Source organism: Lycorma delicatula, chromosome 4 (genome assembly GCF_047948215.1).
Source record: "Lycorma delicatula isolate Av1 chromosome 4, ASM4794821v1, whole genome shotgun sequence".
Taxonomy (NCBI): Eukaryota; Metazoa; Arthropoda; class Insecta; order Hemiptera; family Fulgoridae; genus Lycorma; species Lycorma delicatula.
In genome coordinates this window covers 32699202-32719681 of record NC_134458.1, presented here as the reverse complement: position 1 = coordinate 32719681, position 20480 = coordinate 32699202, and the positions used below count along the sequence as shown (strand labels likewise).

General features: G+C 34.2%; 1 protein-coding gene across 3 annotated transcripts in view; it reads right to left on the bottom strand.

The window, feature by feature from the left end:
• The window catches only part of galene (potassium two pore domain channel subfamily K member galene), a 118695-nt gene that overhangs the window by 47142 nt on the left and 51073 nt on the right, over positions 1-20480 (bottom strand). For all 3 annotated transcript variants that reach the window (XM_075362611.1, XM_075362613.1, XM_075362612.1), the window contains 2 exons: positions 15511-15745; positions 8300-8446 (listed from right to left, as the gene is read on the bottom strand). In XM_075362611.1, coding sequence (XP_075218726.1) covers positions 8300-8446; positions 15511-15745 — 382 coding nt within the window. The remainder of the gene's footprint in view (positions 1-8299; positions 8447-15510; positions 15746-20480) is intronic.

Sequence of the window (20480 nt, the reverse complement as noted above, 5' to 3'; positions counted from 1 at the left end):
AGAGGGAGGTGCTGACAGAAACTGAAGATGGAGAAGTACGGTTTCTACGCAAGGGGGCGTGCCCCAAGGTTCTGTGTTACGCCCCTTGCTCAGAACATCACATCTAATGCGATGTTGCAACTCGGATTCCCTGGCAACGTATCTATCGGATATGCTGACGATTTGGCTTTGTTAGCTTCCGGCCAATCAGAAGAAGTGGAAAGAGCAGCCAACTTGGCGATTAGTAGAATAAGCATTTGGCTCCGATCCAAAGGATTACAGCTTTCTTCTCAAAAAACACAAGTAATAGCGGTGGTGGGATGAAGAAAAATACGTCGTGTTAGTAACTATGTGGATGGAGTCCAAATAGGCATGATGCCGCATGTTAAATATTTGGGCATAGGGTTTGCTCAGAATGGTCTGTTCAGCAAACACCTTCAAGAAGTCATAAACAAAGCAGAAAAGGCCATTAACTCCCTCAGTCGTTTGATGGGCTCTAAATGGGGGTCAAGAGCAGAAAATATAGACTATTAATGGCAGTAGCTACAGCTGTGATCCTCTATGCTGTGCCAACGTGGTACGTCGCTTTCAATAAGAAACGAAATGAGTAAAGGTTGACCTCATTGCAACATCGGACCACGCTAAAGATTATGGCTGCGTACAAAACGGTGTCGGCCGTTGCGGCGGAGATATTGGTGGGAGTTCCTCCGATCCGGATGGTGGTTTTGCAAAGAAAAAGAAGATACGAAGGAATGACGACGCTAAGACGCTTTTATACCAAGAATGACAGGAAGCATGGGACGCAGCACGCTCGAGTGAATGGACTCGCCGGCTAATTCCCAGACTAGAGCCTTGGCAGGCGAGAGGTCATGGGGACGCGGGTTATTAAGTTACCCAGCTTCTTTTCGATCATGGGAATGCAGAGCGTACTTACATAGATTTGGGCGAAGAGAACTTCACAAATGTATATATTGTGGATTGATAGACTCGCCCATCATACCTTTTACGAGTGCCATAGATGGGAAAGACTCAAGCAAAGACACGACCTGAGGTGGATTGCTCCTGAAACCAGTGTGGCATACATGCACCGCAGAATGGGAATCAATTGAAACACTGGTTACGGAGATAATACAGCAGAAGGAAATTGAATACAGAGAGTGTCGAATGGTCTGGGAAAAAAAAAACAAGACCGAGTCCCGGCGACTGGGGCGGTTTCCGGAACGGCATAGCCGGGCCCGGCCTCTCCCGCCTCAAAGCTTGAGGCAGGCAAATATTTTTTTTTTTTTTTTTTGTCTTCAGTCATTTGACTGGTTTGATGCAGCTCTCCAAGATTCCCTATCTAGTGCTAGTCGTTTCATTTCAGTATACCCTCTACATCCTACATCCCTAACAATTTGTTTTACATATTCCAAACGTGGCCTGCCTACACAATTTTTCCCTTCTACCTGTCCTTCCAAAATTAAAGCGACTATTCCAGGATGCCTTAGTATGTGGCCTATAAGTCTGTCTCTTCTTTTAACTATATTTTTCCAAATGCTTCTTTCTTCATCTATTTGCCGCAATACCTCCTCATTTGTCACTTTATCCACCCATCTGATTTTTAACATTCTCCTATAGCACCACATTTCAAAAGCTTCTAACCTTTTCTTCTCAGATACTCCGATTGTCCAAGTTTCACTTCCATATAAAGCGACACTCCAAACATACACTTTCAAAAATCTTTTCCTGACATTTAAATTAATTTTTGATGTAAACAACTTATATTTCTTACTGAAGGCTCGTTTAGCTTGTGCTATTCGGCATTTTATATCGCTCCTGCTTCGTCCATCTTTAGTAATTCTACTTCCCAAATAACAAAATTCTTCTACCTCCATAATCTTTTCTCCTCCTATTTTCACATTCAGTGGTCCATCTTTGTTATTTCTACTACATTTCATTACTTTTGTTTTGTTCTTGTTTATTTTCATGCGATAGTTCTTGCGTAGGACTTCATCTATGCCGTTCATTGTTTCTTCTAAATCCTTTTTATTCTCGGCTAGAATTACTATATCATCAGCAAATCGTAGCATCTTTATCTTTTCACCTTGTACTGTTACTCTGAATCTAAATTGTTCTTTAACATCATTAACTGCTAGTTCCATGTAAAGATTAAAAAGTAACGGAGATAGAGAACATCCTTGTCGGACTCCCTTTCTTATTATGGCTTCTTTCTTATGTTCTTCAATTGCTACTGTTGCTGTTTGGTTCCTGTACATGTTAGCAATTGTTCTTCTATCTCTGTATTTGAACCCTAATTTTTTTAAAATGCTGAACATTTTATTCCAGTCTACGTTATCGAATGCCTTTTCTAGGTCTATAAACGCCAAGTATGTTGGTTTGTTTTTCTTTAATCTTCCTTCTACTATTAATCTGAGGCCTAAACTTGCTTCCCTTGTCCCTATACTTTTCCTGAAACCAAATTGGTCTTCTCCTAACACTTCCTCCACTCTCCTCTCAATTCTTCTGTATAGAATTCTAGTTAAGATTTTTGATGCATGACTAGTTAAACTAATTGTTCTGTATTCTTCACATTTATCTGCCCCTGATTTCTTTGGTATCATTACTATAACACTTTTTTTGAAGTCTGACGGAAATTCCCCTTTTTCATAAATATTACACACCAGTTTGTATAATCTATCAATCGCCTCCTCTCCTGCACTGCGCAGTAATTCTACAGGTATTCCGTCTATTCCAGGAGCCTTTCTGCCATTTAAATCTTTTAATGCTCTCTTAAATTCAGATCTCAGTATTGTTTCTCCCATTTCATCCTCCTCAACTTCCTCTTCTTCCTCTATAAAACCATTTTCTAGTTCATTTCCTCCATATAACTCTTCAATATATTCCACCCATCTATCGACTTTACCTTTCGTATTATATATAGGTGTACCATCTTTGTTTAACACATTATTAGATTTTAATTTATGTACCCCAAAATTTTCCTTAACTTTCCTGTATGCTCCGTCTATTTTACCAATGTTCATTTCTCTTTCCACTTCTGAACACTTTTCTTTAATCCACTCTTCTTTCGCCAGTTTGCACTTCCTGTTTATAGCATTTCTTAATTGCCGATAGTTCCTTTTACTTTCTTCATCACTAGCATTCTTATATTTTCTACGTTCATCCATCAGCTGCAATATATCGTCTGAAACCCAAGGTTTTCTACCAGTTCTCTTTATTCCGCCTAAGTTCGCTTCTGCTGATTTAAAAATTTCCTTTTTAACATTCTCCCATTCTTCTTCTACATTTTCTATCTTATCTTTTTTACTCAGACCTCTAGCGATGTCCTCCTCAAAAATCTTCTTTACCTCCTCTTCCTCAAGCTTCTCTAAATTCCACCGATTCATCTGACACCTTTTCTTCAGGTTTTTAAACCCCAATCTACATTTCATTATCACCAAATTATGGTCGCTATCAATGTCTGCTCCAGGGTAAGTTTTGCAGTCCACGAGTTGATTTCTAAATCTTTGCTTAACCATGATATAATCTATCTGATACCTTGCAGTATCGCCTGGCTTTTTCCAAGTGTATATTCTTCTATTATGATTTTTAAATTGGGTGTTGGCAATTACTAAATTATACTTCGTGCAAAACTCTATAAGTCGGTCCCCTCTTTCATTCCTTTTGCCCAGCCCGTATTCACCCACTATATTTCCTTCCTTGCCTTTTCCAATGCTTGCATTCCAATCTCCAACTATTATTAAATTTTCATCTCCTTTTACGTGTTTAATTGCTTCATCAATCTCTTCGTATACACATTCTACCTCATCATCATCATGGGCGCTTGTAGGCATATAGACATTAACAATCGTTGTCGGTTTAGGTTTTGAATTTATCCTTATTACAATGACTCTATCGCTATGCGTCTTGAAATACTCCACTCTCCTCCCTATTTTCTTGTTCATCACGAAACCTACTCCTGCCTGCCCATTATTTGACGCTGAGTTAATTACTCTAAAGTCACCCGACCAAAAGTCGCCTTCCTCTTCCCACCGAACCTCACTAATTCCTACTATATCCACGTTTACCCTATCCATTTCCCTTTTTAAATTCTCTAGCCTACCAACCTTTTTTAAGCTTCTAACATTCCACGCTCCGACTCGTAGAATGTTATTTTTTACTTTTCTGGTGACCCCTTCCTTAGTAGTCCCCACCCGGAGATCCGAACGGGGGACTATTTTACCAAGGAAGGCGCCTCCATTATTGCTTTTGAAAATGCAGAGCCACATTTTCTTGGAAAAAAAAACAGCTGTAGTTTTCCATTGCTTTCAGCTACGCAGTACTCAGAGGACTGAGTGATGTTGATACGGCCGTTTAAGTCGTCCTGACTCACGCCCCTAACAACTACTGAAAGAGCTGCTGCCCTCTTTCAGGAATCATTCCTTAGTCTGGCTCTCAACAGATACCTCTCCGATATGGTTGCACCTTCGGTCCAGCTACTCTGTATCCCTGAGCACTCAAGCCCCCTCACCAATGGCAAGGTCTCATGATTCATAGAGGAGGGCAGGCAAATAAAGTTAATTAAATACCGAGTCCCGGCTGGCGGGGCGGGGACCCCGGGAACGGCATAGCTGAGCCTGGGTTCACCTTTGTCCCGTCAGTTAGAGGTAACCTAATGATTGTAAAAGATCCAGAATCGGTGGGCTGACCTGACGTGCTGGACATACTGCTGGCAGGTGGGAAGGCCCACTAGAGTCATAGGTCACTCCTCTGGGTTGAGTTAGTATCCACATGCTTGACTGCAGGACCAACCCAGGGGAGCAGAGAAAAAAAAGGAATTTACAAGGAATAAGTAGAAGAATAACAAAGGAAATTTTTAATTAAAAATATAATTGGAAGTAGACCTAAAAAAGAACAATAAGAAGATGGTAAAATTGTATAAAAAAAGACCTGAAAAAGTACATAAATGGAGAAAGTTCTTGAAGAGAAATGTTAGAGACAAAGTGAAGTGGAGGATGTACTTTTATCTGCAGCCTGAACAGATGATAAAGTGAATGTATGAGTTGTTGTTAATGATGTTGAACAAAGTCAACGTCCCACTTTCTCTTAATACTGTACTAACTTGAATAAATCCCTGTTCATAAACTATTAAATAATATTATCAACTACTCATAATACTATTAACTGTTCATAAACTATTGAATAAATTCTTGTTCACAAACTATTAAATAGTTCATCATTTTATGAATTAAAATTTTAAAATACAAATTTTTTTTGATTTTCTAATCTCTTATAAATTTTATTGTAATTGTTAACAATCTTAACTATTAGTCATTTTCTACAATTGTTATTTTGTGCTTGTTACACATTAAATGTTCAGTAAAATTAGATATTTGTGAACTTCCACTTTTGAATGGCCTAATTAGATTAGAGAAATGTTTGAATGATCAGTTCATTTTACCAACATGTCTATTTATTACAAACATTACTTTAATTTGCCAAAATTATATTTATTAGTACACTTCTTACAATGAAATACTTTATTACGCTTTTATTTGTCTTTAAAGCTATATTTTATTTTCCTTTATCATCTTGTAAATTTATAAACTTATTATTGTTCATTTTTGCATAAATATACATTAAATATTTTCCAATTTTTTAATATTACTTATACAGTGGTACCTTGAGATACGAATGTCCTAACATACGAATGTTTTGAGATACAACATGAAATATTCTAAAATTTATACCTCGACATACAACGAAAAATTTGAGATACGAATTTGCGATGTGCGATAATTGCATAGGTGATCCCTAGATGGCAGAGAGTGCTCAGCTTTCCTCCCGCTGCTTCTGCCCGCTATGTTGAGACCAGAGTCCTCTGTATGGCTGCCACGACGTGTTATTCGCTTTGTTTGTGCCTGTTTTTCGTGTCATTTTGGATAGTATATACACTGTACTCTGCATATTTTGTTATTTTAACCATGGATCCCAAAGTTAAAGACAAAACTGGTGAAAAGAAAAAGCCTAAGAAAATGATCTCAATGGAAGCGAAACATGAAATTATTGCAAAGCATGAGCGTGGCGTTCGTATCATCGACTTGGCAAATGAGTATGGCCGCAATCCTTCTACAATATCCACGATCATCAAGCAGAAGGAAGCGATAAAGAAGCTGCAACCTTCCAAAGGCGTCCCCATTATTTCAAAGCTACGAACTAATATACATGATGAGATGGAACAGCTACTTTTATTATGGATTAAGGAGAAGCAATTGGCAGGTGACTGTTTCTGAAGCGATTATTTGTGAGAAGGCTGGCGCCATCTTCCAAGACCTCAAGCGTGCTGTAACCGAGACATCATCGCAAGGCGGTGAGGAGTTCAAAGCTAGTCGTGGCTGGTTTGACAATTTTAAGAAACGAAGTGGCATTCATTCAGTTATTCGTCATGGAGAAGCATCTAGTGCAGATATTAAGGCGGCTGAAAATTTCACTAAGGTTTTTGAAAAACTCATTAGTGAAGAAGGATACCTACCGCAACAGTGTTCAATAGTGACGAAACAGGGTTATTTTGGAAAAAAATGCCTAGGCGCACGTTTATCACGGCTGAAGAAAAGAGTCTACCCGGCCACAAGGCTATGAAAGATAGGCTAACACTATTGGGGACTTCAAAATAAAACCGTTGCTAGTCTACCACTCGGAAAACCCAATGGCCTTCAAAGCTTATAAAGTTATGAAAGAAAAATTACAAGTTCTGTGGCGTGCAAACAGTAAAGAATGGGTGACCCGTCAGTTTTTTATTGGTGGATGAACATAGTTTTTGGGCCTTCAGTGAAAAAATACTTAATCGATAATGGTCTACCGCTTAAGTGTGTCCTTCTGTTGGATAATGCTCCCGTTCACCCTCCTGGCCTTGAGGATGACCTTTTAGATGAATTTAAATTTATTAAAATTGTCTATCTGCCACCCAATACAACATCTACCCTTCAGCCCATGGATCAACAAGTTATCTCCAATTTTAAGAAACTTTTCACGAAGCATCTTTTCAAGCGTTGCTTCGAAGTTACCGAAAATACAAACCTAACATTGAGGGAGTTTTGGAAGAATCATTACAACATTTTGATCTGTCTTAAGCTTATAGATATTGTCTGGCAAGGTGTTACCAAAAGAACATTGAACTCGGCATGGAGAAAATTATGGCCAGATGTTGTTTTAAAACGAGAGGGATTTGAGGGATTCGAACCTATTGAGGAGGAGATCGTATCCATTGGTCACTCCATGGGCCTAGAGGTAGACGAGGCAGATGTTGCTGATCTCATTGAGGAGTATGCTAAAGACCTCACGACGAAGGAGCTGAAGGAGTTACAGAAGATTTCCCACTCGGGGGTTATGATGGAAGTCAGCAGTGAGGAGGAGGTCGAGCCGGAGGAGAAACTTACTTCACGTGAAATTAGTGATATCCTTGGGCAAGTGGCAGGAAGTGTCTGATTTTGTGGAAAAAAGACACCCAGAGAAATTGTCTACAGGGAGAGCGAGTGCCTTATTTGATGATAGGTGTCTCACATTCTTTCGTAACATTTTAAAAAGAAGGCAGAAACAGACCTCCCTTGATCGTTACCTTGTGAAAGTCTCACGCAGTGAAAATCAGGAAAGTGAGGCCAAAAAGGCCCGACATTAAAGTGATGATAAATAAACATTGTGTGTTATTAATATATTAATAAATAAATTAATAAACATTATGTGTGTTATTACTCGTTTATTTATATACAAATTGCGTATATTATATGTAATTTAACTGTGTTTTGGGTTAGTCTCATATCGCTAGAACGCATTAATATATATTACATTATTTTAAATGGGAAACATTGCTTTGAGATACGATTTTTTTGCCATACGACGATGATCACAGAACGAATTAAATTCGTATCTCAAGGTACCACTGTACTTGATTTTATAATTCTTCCATTATTTTCTTTTGAATATAGACATAAACAGGGAAGAAAATTTACTGAATTTTAAATAATATTCATGCAAATTCCCTGAATTACGTCAGTATCATTTTAAATGAATGTCTTTGTCATCAAGATACTCAGCTTTTGTAATTTTCTTATTTATAGCTACCTAATCCATCTTATAATAAGTCGAATAAATTTTGTATGATGTTAGATATTAGATGTACAGACAATTGATTTAATAGAGGGTACTTCATGTATTTATTTTAAGTTTTTTTTTATGTCATTGATCAGGGTTCTAGATTTTATGGTCTCAGTAAGTAGTTTCAGGTAGATGAAATGTGTACTATAATAGTTTAATTATAACAATTGGTCATAAATTCAGTTTTAATTACCTGCATTCGGTATCAGAATATGAATGTGTTAAAGTCTCTGATAAAGCTAAAGCACTATCAGCTGATCGTTGTGAACCCTGGTTGTATGGTCCACGGCCCCATCTTTTAAGAGATGCTGTTCGAGATCGTCCTGAGCTTCTACCACCGCTGTGAAATATAGAAAAAATATGGAGATATAAAAGAATACAATATTAAATAAACTGTATTTAGTAATGAAAACTGGTAAATAATAAACACAAGATACAGAGCCATCTTTGAACAGATAGAGACTCCTTTCTGGATAGACTAATACAGAACAAATGAAAATCTAATTCTGCATGACCATCAACATATGATAAAACTGGAAAGTTAAAGAGTAAACGGATGAAATCTGAGTGCAGAAAACTATTACTTTAAAACTGACCCCCCCCACCCACCCATTTATGCATCTATGAAAAATGCACGTGGCTGCTTATATTTTCTAGTAATTATTATCCATTATTTATAATAATAAATTTCAGTTGATTGTATATCCAAGATGTACCATCTTAATTATAAGTCTAAGAATTTCTAATTCATAAACATGTTCTTTCTATATTAAATAAGCTTCATGTGACTTTTATAATGCACGATCTAAGTATCTATGTACAATCTTCAAGTGTGAGTTTTATAATGTAATAATATCCACAATAAATCAAAAATATATAAAATTTATATCATATTTTACATATTATATAATATAATATCACATATAAAAGGGAATCGACTTAAATGCTGTTAACTGAACATAGCAGGGGAGCTTGGATGGTAGATGTACAAAATGCATTGATCATACAGTTATAAAATTAGTTTTTTGAAAATTCTTTTGTAAGAGATGTGATAGCTTACCTAGTAAATAACAATATTGATAACTGTACAATTACTAAATACCACACAAAACATTAAAAAATTTTTATGATTAATCTATATAAATACCATTTAGATGACCAGTAGATACCCTAAAGGCCCAGCTCAAAAGAAACACTCTGACATAATGTGGTTAATTCATAACAATAACTAGCCAACCATCTATAACACTGCCACTAGCCGAACATCTGATGCCACTTGTATTTTTGAACACTGACTTGATGATGGAGAACAAGGGTTCTAATGTGGTGTATCAGGTGATCCGGTTTGTATGCAACAGGCTTTTTTTTTTAGAAAATACTGCATTAGAGGAGGATATTGCATACTGGTTAAAGGTACAATAAAATGTAGTCTTAACCTGAAGTTACAACAGTTCAAATAGAAAACATATTTTAAATTTGTGTAGAAGTAGAAAAAGCTGGGGGTAAGAAAGGTTTCTGCTTGTATCTATCACCCACCTAAGGTTAACTGTGATTGAGACTGCCTTTGAGTTTAAGGTAAGCTTGACCAGCCTATACTTTTTTTTTTTTTTTGTTTAACCTCCGGGGCCGCAGTTAAGCATTACTTTACAGAGGATGAGATGAATGATTTGTAGCGTGTGTGAAAAATGCCATGCCTGACCGGGATTCGAACCCGGGACCTCCAGGTGAAAGGCCGAGACGCTACCACAGCCTATACCTGTAATGTTAATCTGGCAATATTTATATTCCTTTTTCTCCTGAATGGTTGGACTGATCTCCCTGAAATTTTTACCACTAAATCTATATAGTTTTATACCAATTCCCTAACAAATTTACTAATATTAGAGAAATATTTACAGATTTAAAAGTTTTTGTTAAAATTCTATGAAAATTTTTATTTTTTAAGTGAAAAATAATTTTAACTTTTTCTTTAATGAAAATATATTCATGAATTTGATACCAGAGAAGTAAAATAGCATCTGTATAGTCCTGTAAATATTTCAGCTACTTAGCTCTGATAGATTTTGAAAAAAAGGAACATAGGTGAAAAAAATCACATTTCTGGTAAATGCAATTTAAAAGTAAATAAAAGCACTTGGTTAAAAAATCCTAGGCCATAATCTGGATCCAACTCTACCTCTTTTGGGTCTTCTTTTTTCTTTTCCTGTGTTCTCCTTACTATATTTTTGTACAGGCTTCATCAATAAAACTTCAACTTTCTTCACTTGTACTGCATCTAGACTCCGTAGTACCGATATAACATTTTTTTCACTATATTTCAAATTTAATTTTTGTAGAACTTTTAGTTGGCTACAAAATTCATCATTAAACACCAACACTGAATCACAAACCCCTATTTTAAAAGTATCTAAACTAACAAATATAGTTTTTGGAATTTTTGACCACACTACATGATTAAAACTCTTATTCATATTTTGTGTGTGGTGTTGGTGTTGTAAGCATTTCTTTAGCAACTCTGGTTCTGACAGGTCATTACAAATTGGCTTAATTTTTTCAGCAATAGTCATACTGGAGTGGTGCTTTATGCTTTTATCTTTCACTTAAAGCAACTGCTTTGTTATACTTGCAACATGAGTTGGGATCCTTGGGACATAAAAAATGTTGTGGTTCTGTCAGTTGATGTCTCATGGAATTATGATCTCCAAATAATCTTTCTCATTTCCTCAGTGGTGTCACCTTCCCTTATAGCTTGACCATAGTATGACTGAATTTTATCTATTTTGGAAAACATAAGCCTGCTCTTACTGCCAATGGGTTTTCCATCTGCCAGACGCTGCCCTTTCATGTCTTTTTTTAATTTGCACAGCCTAGAGCCCATACACTTTTGTATGTGACCAACACATTTAAGTTTTTCTATGATTAATCATTTCCATAACACATCATCATCACTTTTTGGATGACTCACTCCTTGGAGGATTACATCCTCACCACTTTTTGGAAACCCTTACTGTCCCAGTCTCCCAGATACTCAACATACATTACATTTCTTTCTGTACTTCTAAAATCTTCAATGGCCTCGACAACCTCTTTGCCTCTACTTTTTCCTTCATAATTTTTGGTGCAGTTATGTTCCTGTACATTCTGAGTTACATATTCCTGCCAGTATTTGCTCAATACACTAAAATCAAGAATTTCACTAGTATCAAAACTAGTTGCACTCACAAATCCTTTGAGTGAAGTGTGACCTCTCTTCTTCTACAAGCCGTCAAAAGCCATGCATAGATTTCTTGAGTTATTGTTTACAGATACAGTTTCCTCAGTGGCTCCTATCATACCCTCTTTTGCACAGCACTCCCAATCAATTTTGTGTAAGCATGAAGTTTAGTCGGAGGTGAGGATAAGTCCCTGAGGGAACACTTTTGTTTTATCTGAATTCATAAATTCAATTGATTACAATTATCACAAAATAATAAAATACTTTTGGCCATATCCTAATAAATCAAGTTTACACAGTCATTTTCACAAGAATATTTACAACTAACAGATGTTTTTAAAGCTTACTTAATAAATTAACATCAAATATGCAATATCCATCACCTGATCCTTTAAAACTTCCAAAACAATCTAAATTCAGTTTTTTTTTCGATGAACTACTAGACCTATTTACATCTGGTGGCGGCTGATTCGGTGTAACAGGTAGATCTTTTACAGGTACACTTTTTTTTATGTACTGGTTTCCTCTAAATTTACGTTTTTTTGTACGCCTTTCAGAACTCAGCATTTTGTGCAAACACTTGTTATAAAAAGCTTCACAATACACAAAAAAAATTTCACTGATTACAAACTTGCCACATAAATAATCAAGACAGAAAATTACAACATAACCTTTGAAGGTTAATAAATAAAGGTAAATAAACAAACAGCAACAGATGTCATGTATTGCTACCAACGTTTAAAACAAAACTATGGTGTATAAAAAATAAAAGTATAGTACTAAAACTCTCGCAATATTATGTAGAAAAATATCTGAAAAATTTCGAGCTTGAAGCAAACGGATTTCAGGTCTAATCAACACTTTACAAAAGCATTTGTATCTTCTGTATTAAATCGTATGAGCAAAATATTTACATGGAATTATACAGAAATAAATGTATAATCACATGGCACAAAATTAAAATTAAAAATCCGATATTTTTCGATTTTTGGTCACGATTACCTTAATTACGTTAATTCTGAAATTCATAACACTAAATTTAATGTGTGGAAGCTTTGGTAATATGTTTTAAAAACATTCCAATAAAACTCAGTTTCTTGGTGTAAGTGTCCCTCATATATTATCTATCACATTTGAGAAATTGAGTGTAAAGCTGCTAAAGCTATTTCTACCTTTTTACATAATTTGAACTTATGAATAAAAGTTACATTAAAATTTATTGTATCTGAAACAGATATTTCCAATCATTAGGCTCAATTTTACAGTTTTCTCATACATTAAAATTAAATGAGTGATACTCCGAATCTGACAGTATATCCTAACACAAAGCAGAAATTAGCAGTATGCAAATATGTTCTTACACTAGAGAACTAGACTGAAGAGTATTTAAAAGAAATCAAAATAAGGGATTTAATTGTTTTTTCAGTATCTTTAACAAACACTTTTAGGTTATATTCTTTAAAAAAGGCTATTAGAATCAAAGTAACTACAAGAACAGCTGGATAACTAGGGGAATAAGAATTTTATGCCGGCAGAAATAAGAACTGTCTGCCTTAAGCGAGGACAAAATTTCTTAAAAATTGCTCAGCTTATTTAAAAACAAATCCTTTTAATGAAGTGGAGATCTCTACAAAAGGAGTAAATAAGAATAAAAAATAAACAGAGAATGAACAAAATTAATTATAATTATGAATAAATGCCCTAAATATTTAATTTAATCAAGTATCGCCTTTAATATTAAACCTAACTATTGTTAGAGTTATTAGTCTACAATAATCTCAAACCACTTTATAAATCTAAAGTTTAAAGTAGAGTATTGTCCCCTTCTTCTTTTTTCCTGTTTAGCCTCTGGTGATTACCGTTCAGATAATACTTCAGAGGATGAATGAGGATGATATGTATGAGTATAAATGAAGTGTAGTCTTGTACAGTCTCAGTTCGACCATTCCTGAGATGTATGGTTAATTGAAACCCAACCACCAAAGAACACCGGTATCCACGATCTAGTATTCAAATCCATTTAAAAATATCTGGCTTTACTAGGACTTGAACGTTGGAACTCTCGACTTCCAAATCAGCTGATTTGGGAAGACGCGTTCACCACGAGACCAACCCGGTGGGTAGAGTATTGTCCCCTAAACATGTTCTTCTAATTAGCTGAGATGAAGTCTAAATAAGCTAGGTTGAAAAGTCTTTTCTGCAGTTAATGGACCCATTATACACATTATTAATAGATCCTTTAGTAGTAGTATATTTCCTGAGAAGTTAAACTGTTCCATATTGAAATCAGTTTTCAATAATTCCAATTTTAGATGTATCATATATATTTCAATATTCTATTTGTTATTTTGAATCCTTTCAAATAATGATTTTTTGTTAAAAAATATCATTATTATTAAAAAAACACAACAAGGTTACATCCATTGGAATTTAACATTAACTATTAAGGCCATAATTAATGCAATGTTAGATGCTTTGGATGGATCAGAGAGTGCAGCAATTGTTTTCTGTAACCTGTTTAAAGGGTTTATTATGTAAATCATGGTTTGTTAGTGAGAAAATTAGAGATCTGTGGTATATCAAAAATCATCTATTCTTGACTGAATACACTTCTTAAAGAAAGGAGCAGAAAATAGTTATGAGGAAAAGAAATGAAATTTAAAAATTTGGGTCGGCAGATTATACATATGAAATTTCTTGTTTAAAAGACTAGTAGTCCATATTATTTGTATAAAGTTGACAATTAGGGAACCAAGTGTAAATCAACTCTCTTTGCAGGTGACATCAATGTTTTAGTCAGTGGCAATAAAGATTGTCAGCTTCAAAAGAAATTCAGGAGCTTTCTTGTCAGTTTTATCTCGGTAAGAAAAGCACAATAATGGTTACTTTAGTTTCTGTAAAAGCTTTGTCTATGACACATATTTACATGGTTTAAACAATTTTAACAATACAAAGCCTGTTAACCCATAAATTGATATTCAGTTGATTGAAATAAGTGCATAGATTATTATAAGAAAAAAAAAAAATTGTATGCTACCAGATTTTCTATAAAATCATCTATTTCTATAGTCTGTCCAGTAAAAATTTACTCGGTATATTTTGTTCATTTTCATAGCATTTGAAATACAACATTATTATATCAGGTTCCTTATTTGTAAGAACAGAGTAAACAGTTTTTAAAAATTCAATAGGTATCCAAATAATTGCTTAAAGAATCTTGCAGGTTTCATGTCTATGAAAACAATGACTTTTCCTTTAGGTACATTTGGTGTTCTTTAGAATCAATAAGGGCAAGTTTAATCCAAGTCAAAGCACTTATTCGTATGGTACTATACTACTCAATATTCAATTCATCATCTTCTATTGTATGAGCACATAACTTATCTTGGAGCAGCCACATGTATTTTTAACAAACTTCCAAATCTACTAAAAAAAAAAAAAAAAAAAAAAAAAAAAAAAAGTCTAATAATTAAGTTAAGATGTTAAAGAATTACTTATGGGAGAATATTGTTTGCTGTAAATGAATACATAAATGATATATAGATGGTTGTGATTATAATTAATTCAACTATATAATGCTGTGATATTTGTAATAGTAGTTATGTGTACTATATTGTTATCTTTATTATCTAGTTTTAAAGTATTTGTTGCTTGCTAGCTTTGTTTACATGTGCAAGCATATTTGATGTGAAAAATAAAATAAATAAACAAAAATAAATCACAAATACAACCTATATATTCTGTGTGTATAAAAAAGGATCATATTTTTAAATACTCAAATATTAAGGAATATCCAAGCACATAACACCAATATTCTAAATGAATAAATTTAAATCTAATGTACTTTTTAACCAAATATCTTATCATATTTTTCTTATAAAAAAAAAATTGTCAGCAATAACTTCAGGTAGAGATATAGTGCTAGTATCACTGATGGCAGCTAAAAATTTAGTTGACAATAATAAGGATAAGGATTCAAAATGTTTTAGTCAGTTTTCAAGGTTAACAAGGACATTTGTATGTGTGATGTTCTTCTGAAAAACAAATTGACTGTGATATAAGTACATAAGTAAATAAGTAAATTCGCTGGCAGACATTAAAAAGGCAATATATTTTATTAAAAGAATGGACCATATAATGAAGATTTCGATCTTCAATCAGAGGAATTGAAATTAAATTACTAAGCTCACCTGTGCGACCTAACAGTTGATCTAAAGCTTCTACCTCTACGGTACATATTATGTGGTTTCTTTGGTGTTCTTGTGCAAGCATAACAACAAATTCTCCAATAAAGAAAACGAAATGAATGCGCCATAATGTCACCGATATTAGAAAGACATAATAGCATTAGTGGAATTCCAAGTATAGCGTAGAATATAGTTGTAACTTTTCCTATTTGTGTTTTTGGAGCTATATGACCGTAACCTAAAACAAAAAATTATTTTTAAAAATATTTCTAATGTTAATTCAATTGAATTTTAAACTGTTATATAAATACAATTCAGTTAAATTATTATAACTGCTAAATAAAGTTCAAAATAACAAGAATACTCACAAGCATTGAGTAGTTCTTTGAAATTTGATGTCACAGCTTTAAAATTACAGATTTATAGAAGTGCTATCTTGAACAGTTACTGAAATTATTGGAGAATAAGATTATATTAAAAAATTAAAAAAATTAACAAATCTAAAACTAGATGATTGTTAAACACTCATCATAAATAGAATGATGAAAAATATGCATCAGTAGATACTGATGAAAAAAATATATAGTTATTTGTTAAAACATTGCTTATTTTCCATATGTAAGAAAATAAGTAAATAAATTAAGTAAATGAAAAAAGAAGAAATAATAAAAAAAGATTATTTGACAAAAAATAGTAATTGAAACATAATGAAAAGAGTATTTTTAGTAGTTATTTTTAGAATATGAATTAAAAAACGAATAATTGACGTTTTAGGCAATTCATAGAAAGTGTAAATTTGGCCTAAAAATATCTAAACCAATGAAATCTTCAAAATCAGATTGTGAACTAAATTTAAATCTATTTTTGCGAAGGCCGTCTGTAAAGTTCTCAGCCTGACAAAGAAAACACCAGATTTTTCAGAATTTTTTTTCAAAGTAGTAATTTTGCAATTCGATACATCTAGAGACCATTCGTTCTCAAAGTGGGCGGTAACGCCGCCTTGTGGGCGCTGGCGGCCTTTAGGAGGGTCGGTAGAAGGCCCACAAAAAATTGGGGGTTTTCAGGCGATCTAGGAAGGCGATGGCTGATTCCAAAAAAATGGGCAAAAATTATGTTTTCCTCATATATTTCAAACTAAAATTAAATAACTACTACACTAGCACAAAATTTAAAGGGACACCTATATTTTATAATGAAAAATGATTGTATTCAAACTACTTTGACTTTGCAACCAAGAGGGTTAGAGAGACGAATAAAAAATTAATTAAAGCTTGAATATTCTACTTTTTGACAGTACATTTCAGATTTCAAAAATCATCAAATTAAAAAAACAATCAGTGAGAGGAAAAGTTTTATTAATTTCAAAGATTTTCTTCGTATTTGATCGAGCACATCAGGGAAACGAGATTTTTTCAGTAAATTTCATTAAAATCTTTTAAAAGCTAAGACTTTAACTTTAATTTATTTTTTTAATGTCTGTACGATTTTTTAGAACCGAAATATTCCACTTTAAAAAGAAATGGCCACTTTAGCTTTAATGATAAATTGTGTTAACAATTTTGGGGGGCGCTAAAAAATTTTGAATTCTCAATGTGGGTGGTGGGCGAAAAAATTTGAAAATCAATGATCTAGACCAGCGCTGTCCAACATTTTTACAACTAGGAGCGCATCTGAATAATTTGCGCGGACGCCGGGATCGGTACTTGTTTTTGATGATGTTTATTAATGAAAATGCATCTTCCCAAACATACATTGAACCAAAGCACGAATACAATTTCAGTTTAACATTAAGGAGAATGGGGTATTTTCTCTGTCCACCAGAATCCATATATTGCTACAAGTTGCATGTGAGGATTTTAAAGAAAGGTCTTCTTGAAAATTCAAAATTTCCATTTCTAATTCTTCAATTTTATACTTTCCGAATATTTCACACACCATATTTCCAAGTTCACTAACGTCAACGGAAGCGAATGGATGATTGACAAACAATATCACTGGTTCAAGTACTGAAAACTGGCTAAATCTATTGTCAAATTCAAACACAAGAGTTTCAAGGTGCTTGGCATAAGAGGAAAGGTCAGACTTGCCATCATTTACTGTTTCTAGAATTGATTTGAAATTTTGAAAGTGTGAAAGGGACTTTTTGTTTAAATGTGTAATCCATAACTTCACTTTCTTTACAAACCCATTTATAACACTTATCATATGTAAAATATTACGATGTTTCCCTTGCAATTCGAGATTTAACTCGTTTAATTTTGAGGGATATCTACTAGAAAATGTAAATCTAGTAGCTACGATATACATCAAGTTCGTGATAATATAATCCGGAAGATGATTTCAAAAAGTCTCTTATTTCATCTAGCAGATAGCAGAATCGTTCCAGTGTTTTACCCCTACTAAGCCACCTTATATCTGCATGAAGAATTACGTCGCCATACTGAGTATCTGATATATTCAAAATATTTCCAAACAATCGATCACGTGTGGAAAACAAATCTGATATAGTTCACCATACGAGTTACAACTTTCATGACATGATCAAACTTTAAAACCTTTGCGCATAAAATTTCCTGATGGATAATGCAATGATAAGAAATACATTTTGGAAGCACAAAGAGATAGAAATCCATTATTTCTTCCAGTCATAGAAGGTGCCCCATCTCTTGTTAAAGCAACGTGTTTTGAAAGTGGAAAGTTACTATTTTTGACAAGTTTAATGTACGAATTAAATTTGTCTACTTCCCTAGTTTGTCCATGAAGTGGCAACAGTTTGACAAACTCTTCTTTTACTGTGAGATCTTAGAAAACCATTCTAATAAACACACACAACTCGGCAATATCAGATACGTCAGTACTTTTATCAAACTGGAGTGAAAACTATTCACATAATTGCAAATCCTGATGTAATTGAGATTTCAAATTATTAGAAATATGTTCAGCCCGCCTAGGAACATTTGGCGAGACAATTGTAGACCTTTAAAGGAAGACATAAGTGCAGGTTTATCTTTGTGACCTTCGAGCAGAGATTCAGCGGCACTGATCATTGCTTCTTTTACTACAGAGTGATTTTTTAGTCCTGTTACCCAATTTTAAATGTAATTTAAGAAAAGGAAATTTAGGTGGAATAAAAAAATGTATTTGTTACTTACAAAAGAGATTTAATAAAAAGCTATTACTTACATATTTGTTAAAGAATATGCTAAAAATGCCCACCCCTTGCGGTTATACACGCACGGACTCTTTTTAGCATATTAGCAGAAACCTTTTTAAGAGTTGCATTGGAAATATTCGTGATTAAGTCTGTGTAATATTGACTTTAAGTTCATCAATAGTGTGAGGATTGTTTTTGAAGGCCTCGGATTTAATATAGCTCCACAAAAAATAGTCAGGAGATGTGAGGTCTGGGGTCCTTGGAGACCATAAGCCCTTGCTTAGTATTCGATCATCAAAGAACTCTTGCAGAAATCCATGGTTTCTCGAGACGTGTGGCATGTAGCGCCGTCTTGCTGAAACCAGCAATACCGTTCCTGAGATTCCAGGAGGGATACAAATTGGCGCACAATATTCCTGTGTACTTCACCATTTACTGTCTGTTCGAAGAATATGGGTCCGACTATACGATGACGAGATATCGCACACCACACACCAATTTTTTCAGGATGCAAAGATTAGTCTTGTAAAGCGTTAGGATTTTCAACCGCCCAAATTCGACAGTTTTGACTGTTCACATAACCACCGAGATGGATTCAAGCTTCATCACTAAAGAAGAACACTGTGTTTAAAAATTCGATTCCGTTATCATTTACAAGAGACTTAAACCAACGGCAATATTGCAATCGCTCGTTTAAATCTGGAGACTGAAGCTCTTGGACTAATCGTACGCGATACGGATACAATTTAAATTTTTTAGCAGCTTTCTGAACACTCGAATATGACAAACCAACTTGCGTGGAAAGTTTTCGTAAACTTTTCCGTGGAGAATTGAGCAATCTTGTTCTCACATTCTCTAAAACATCATCTGTCAAGCGAGTTGGTCGACCACTACGTTTTCTGTCGCAAACACTACCTGACTCTCGAAATCGGTTTGCTAGTCTGAAATTGATATTTTTTCTGGCGGAGGAACACCAACAAATTTAATTTGAAATGATTCTTTTACACTTGCGTACGATTTCGTAGCAAAATATTGTTCAAGAATGAATCTCGTTGTTCTATGGTAAAACACATTCTGTTCGTAACACGACCGGAAACGGCACAAAAGTTTACACAGCTCAAGGAGAATCAACTCACACTGCCGTATCTATATCGGTTGAGTAGCGCTAACAACTTCGTGTCGCAAAACAAAATTTCCCTTTCTTAGAAAAAAATTACCAGACATTAACAATTGGGTAACAGGACTAAAATATCACTCGTACTTCCCCATCACTAAACGGTTCTTTCCTTTTAGTTAGTAGGTAACAGATTTTGTAAGAAGCTTCTGTCAAGTTACTGGTGTCCTGAACAGGTTTCGTAAACACGAACTGTTGCAATTATAATTTAGATTTAAGGTCTTTCACTTTGTGTTTTCTCAGTTCAGAATTGACAGGAAATTCGTTATTAAACTCTTTGTGATTAGTCAAAAAATTTCACTTTACTTTACTTCTTTTTGAAACAGACGCTAGCATTATACAATAAACACACAGATTTTCCTCTATATTCAATAAAACAATATTGATTCTCCCATTCACTGTTAAAGCTGTAAGTTCTTTGCCTTTTAGCTATGTTAAGACTAGACTAGATATTATGTTAAAATAATATCTAATAATTTAAAGAACTTCACTTTAAAGACACTGATAACATGTGGAATATATAACATATCACAACACGAGACAACGTAATAAATTGTACCAGCAGAACGTAGGCTTACTTCATTTCACAACTACCAAGTTATACTGAAGTTAAAGTTCAAGAATTGGGTGGCACTCAAAGAGTCA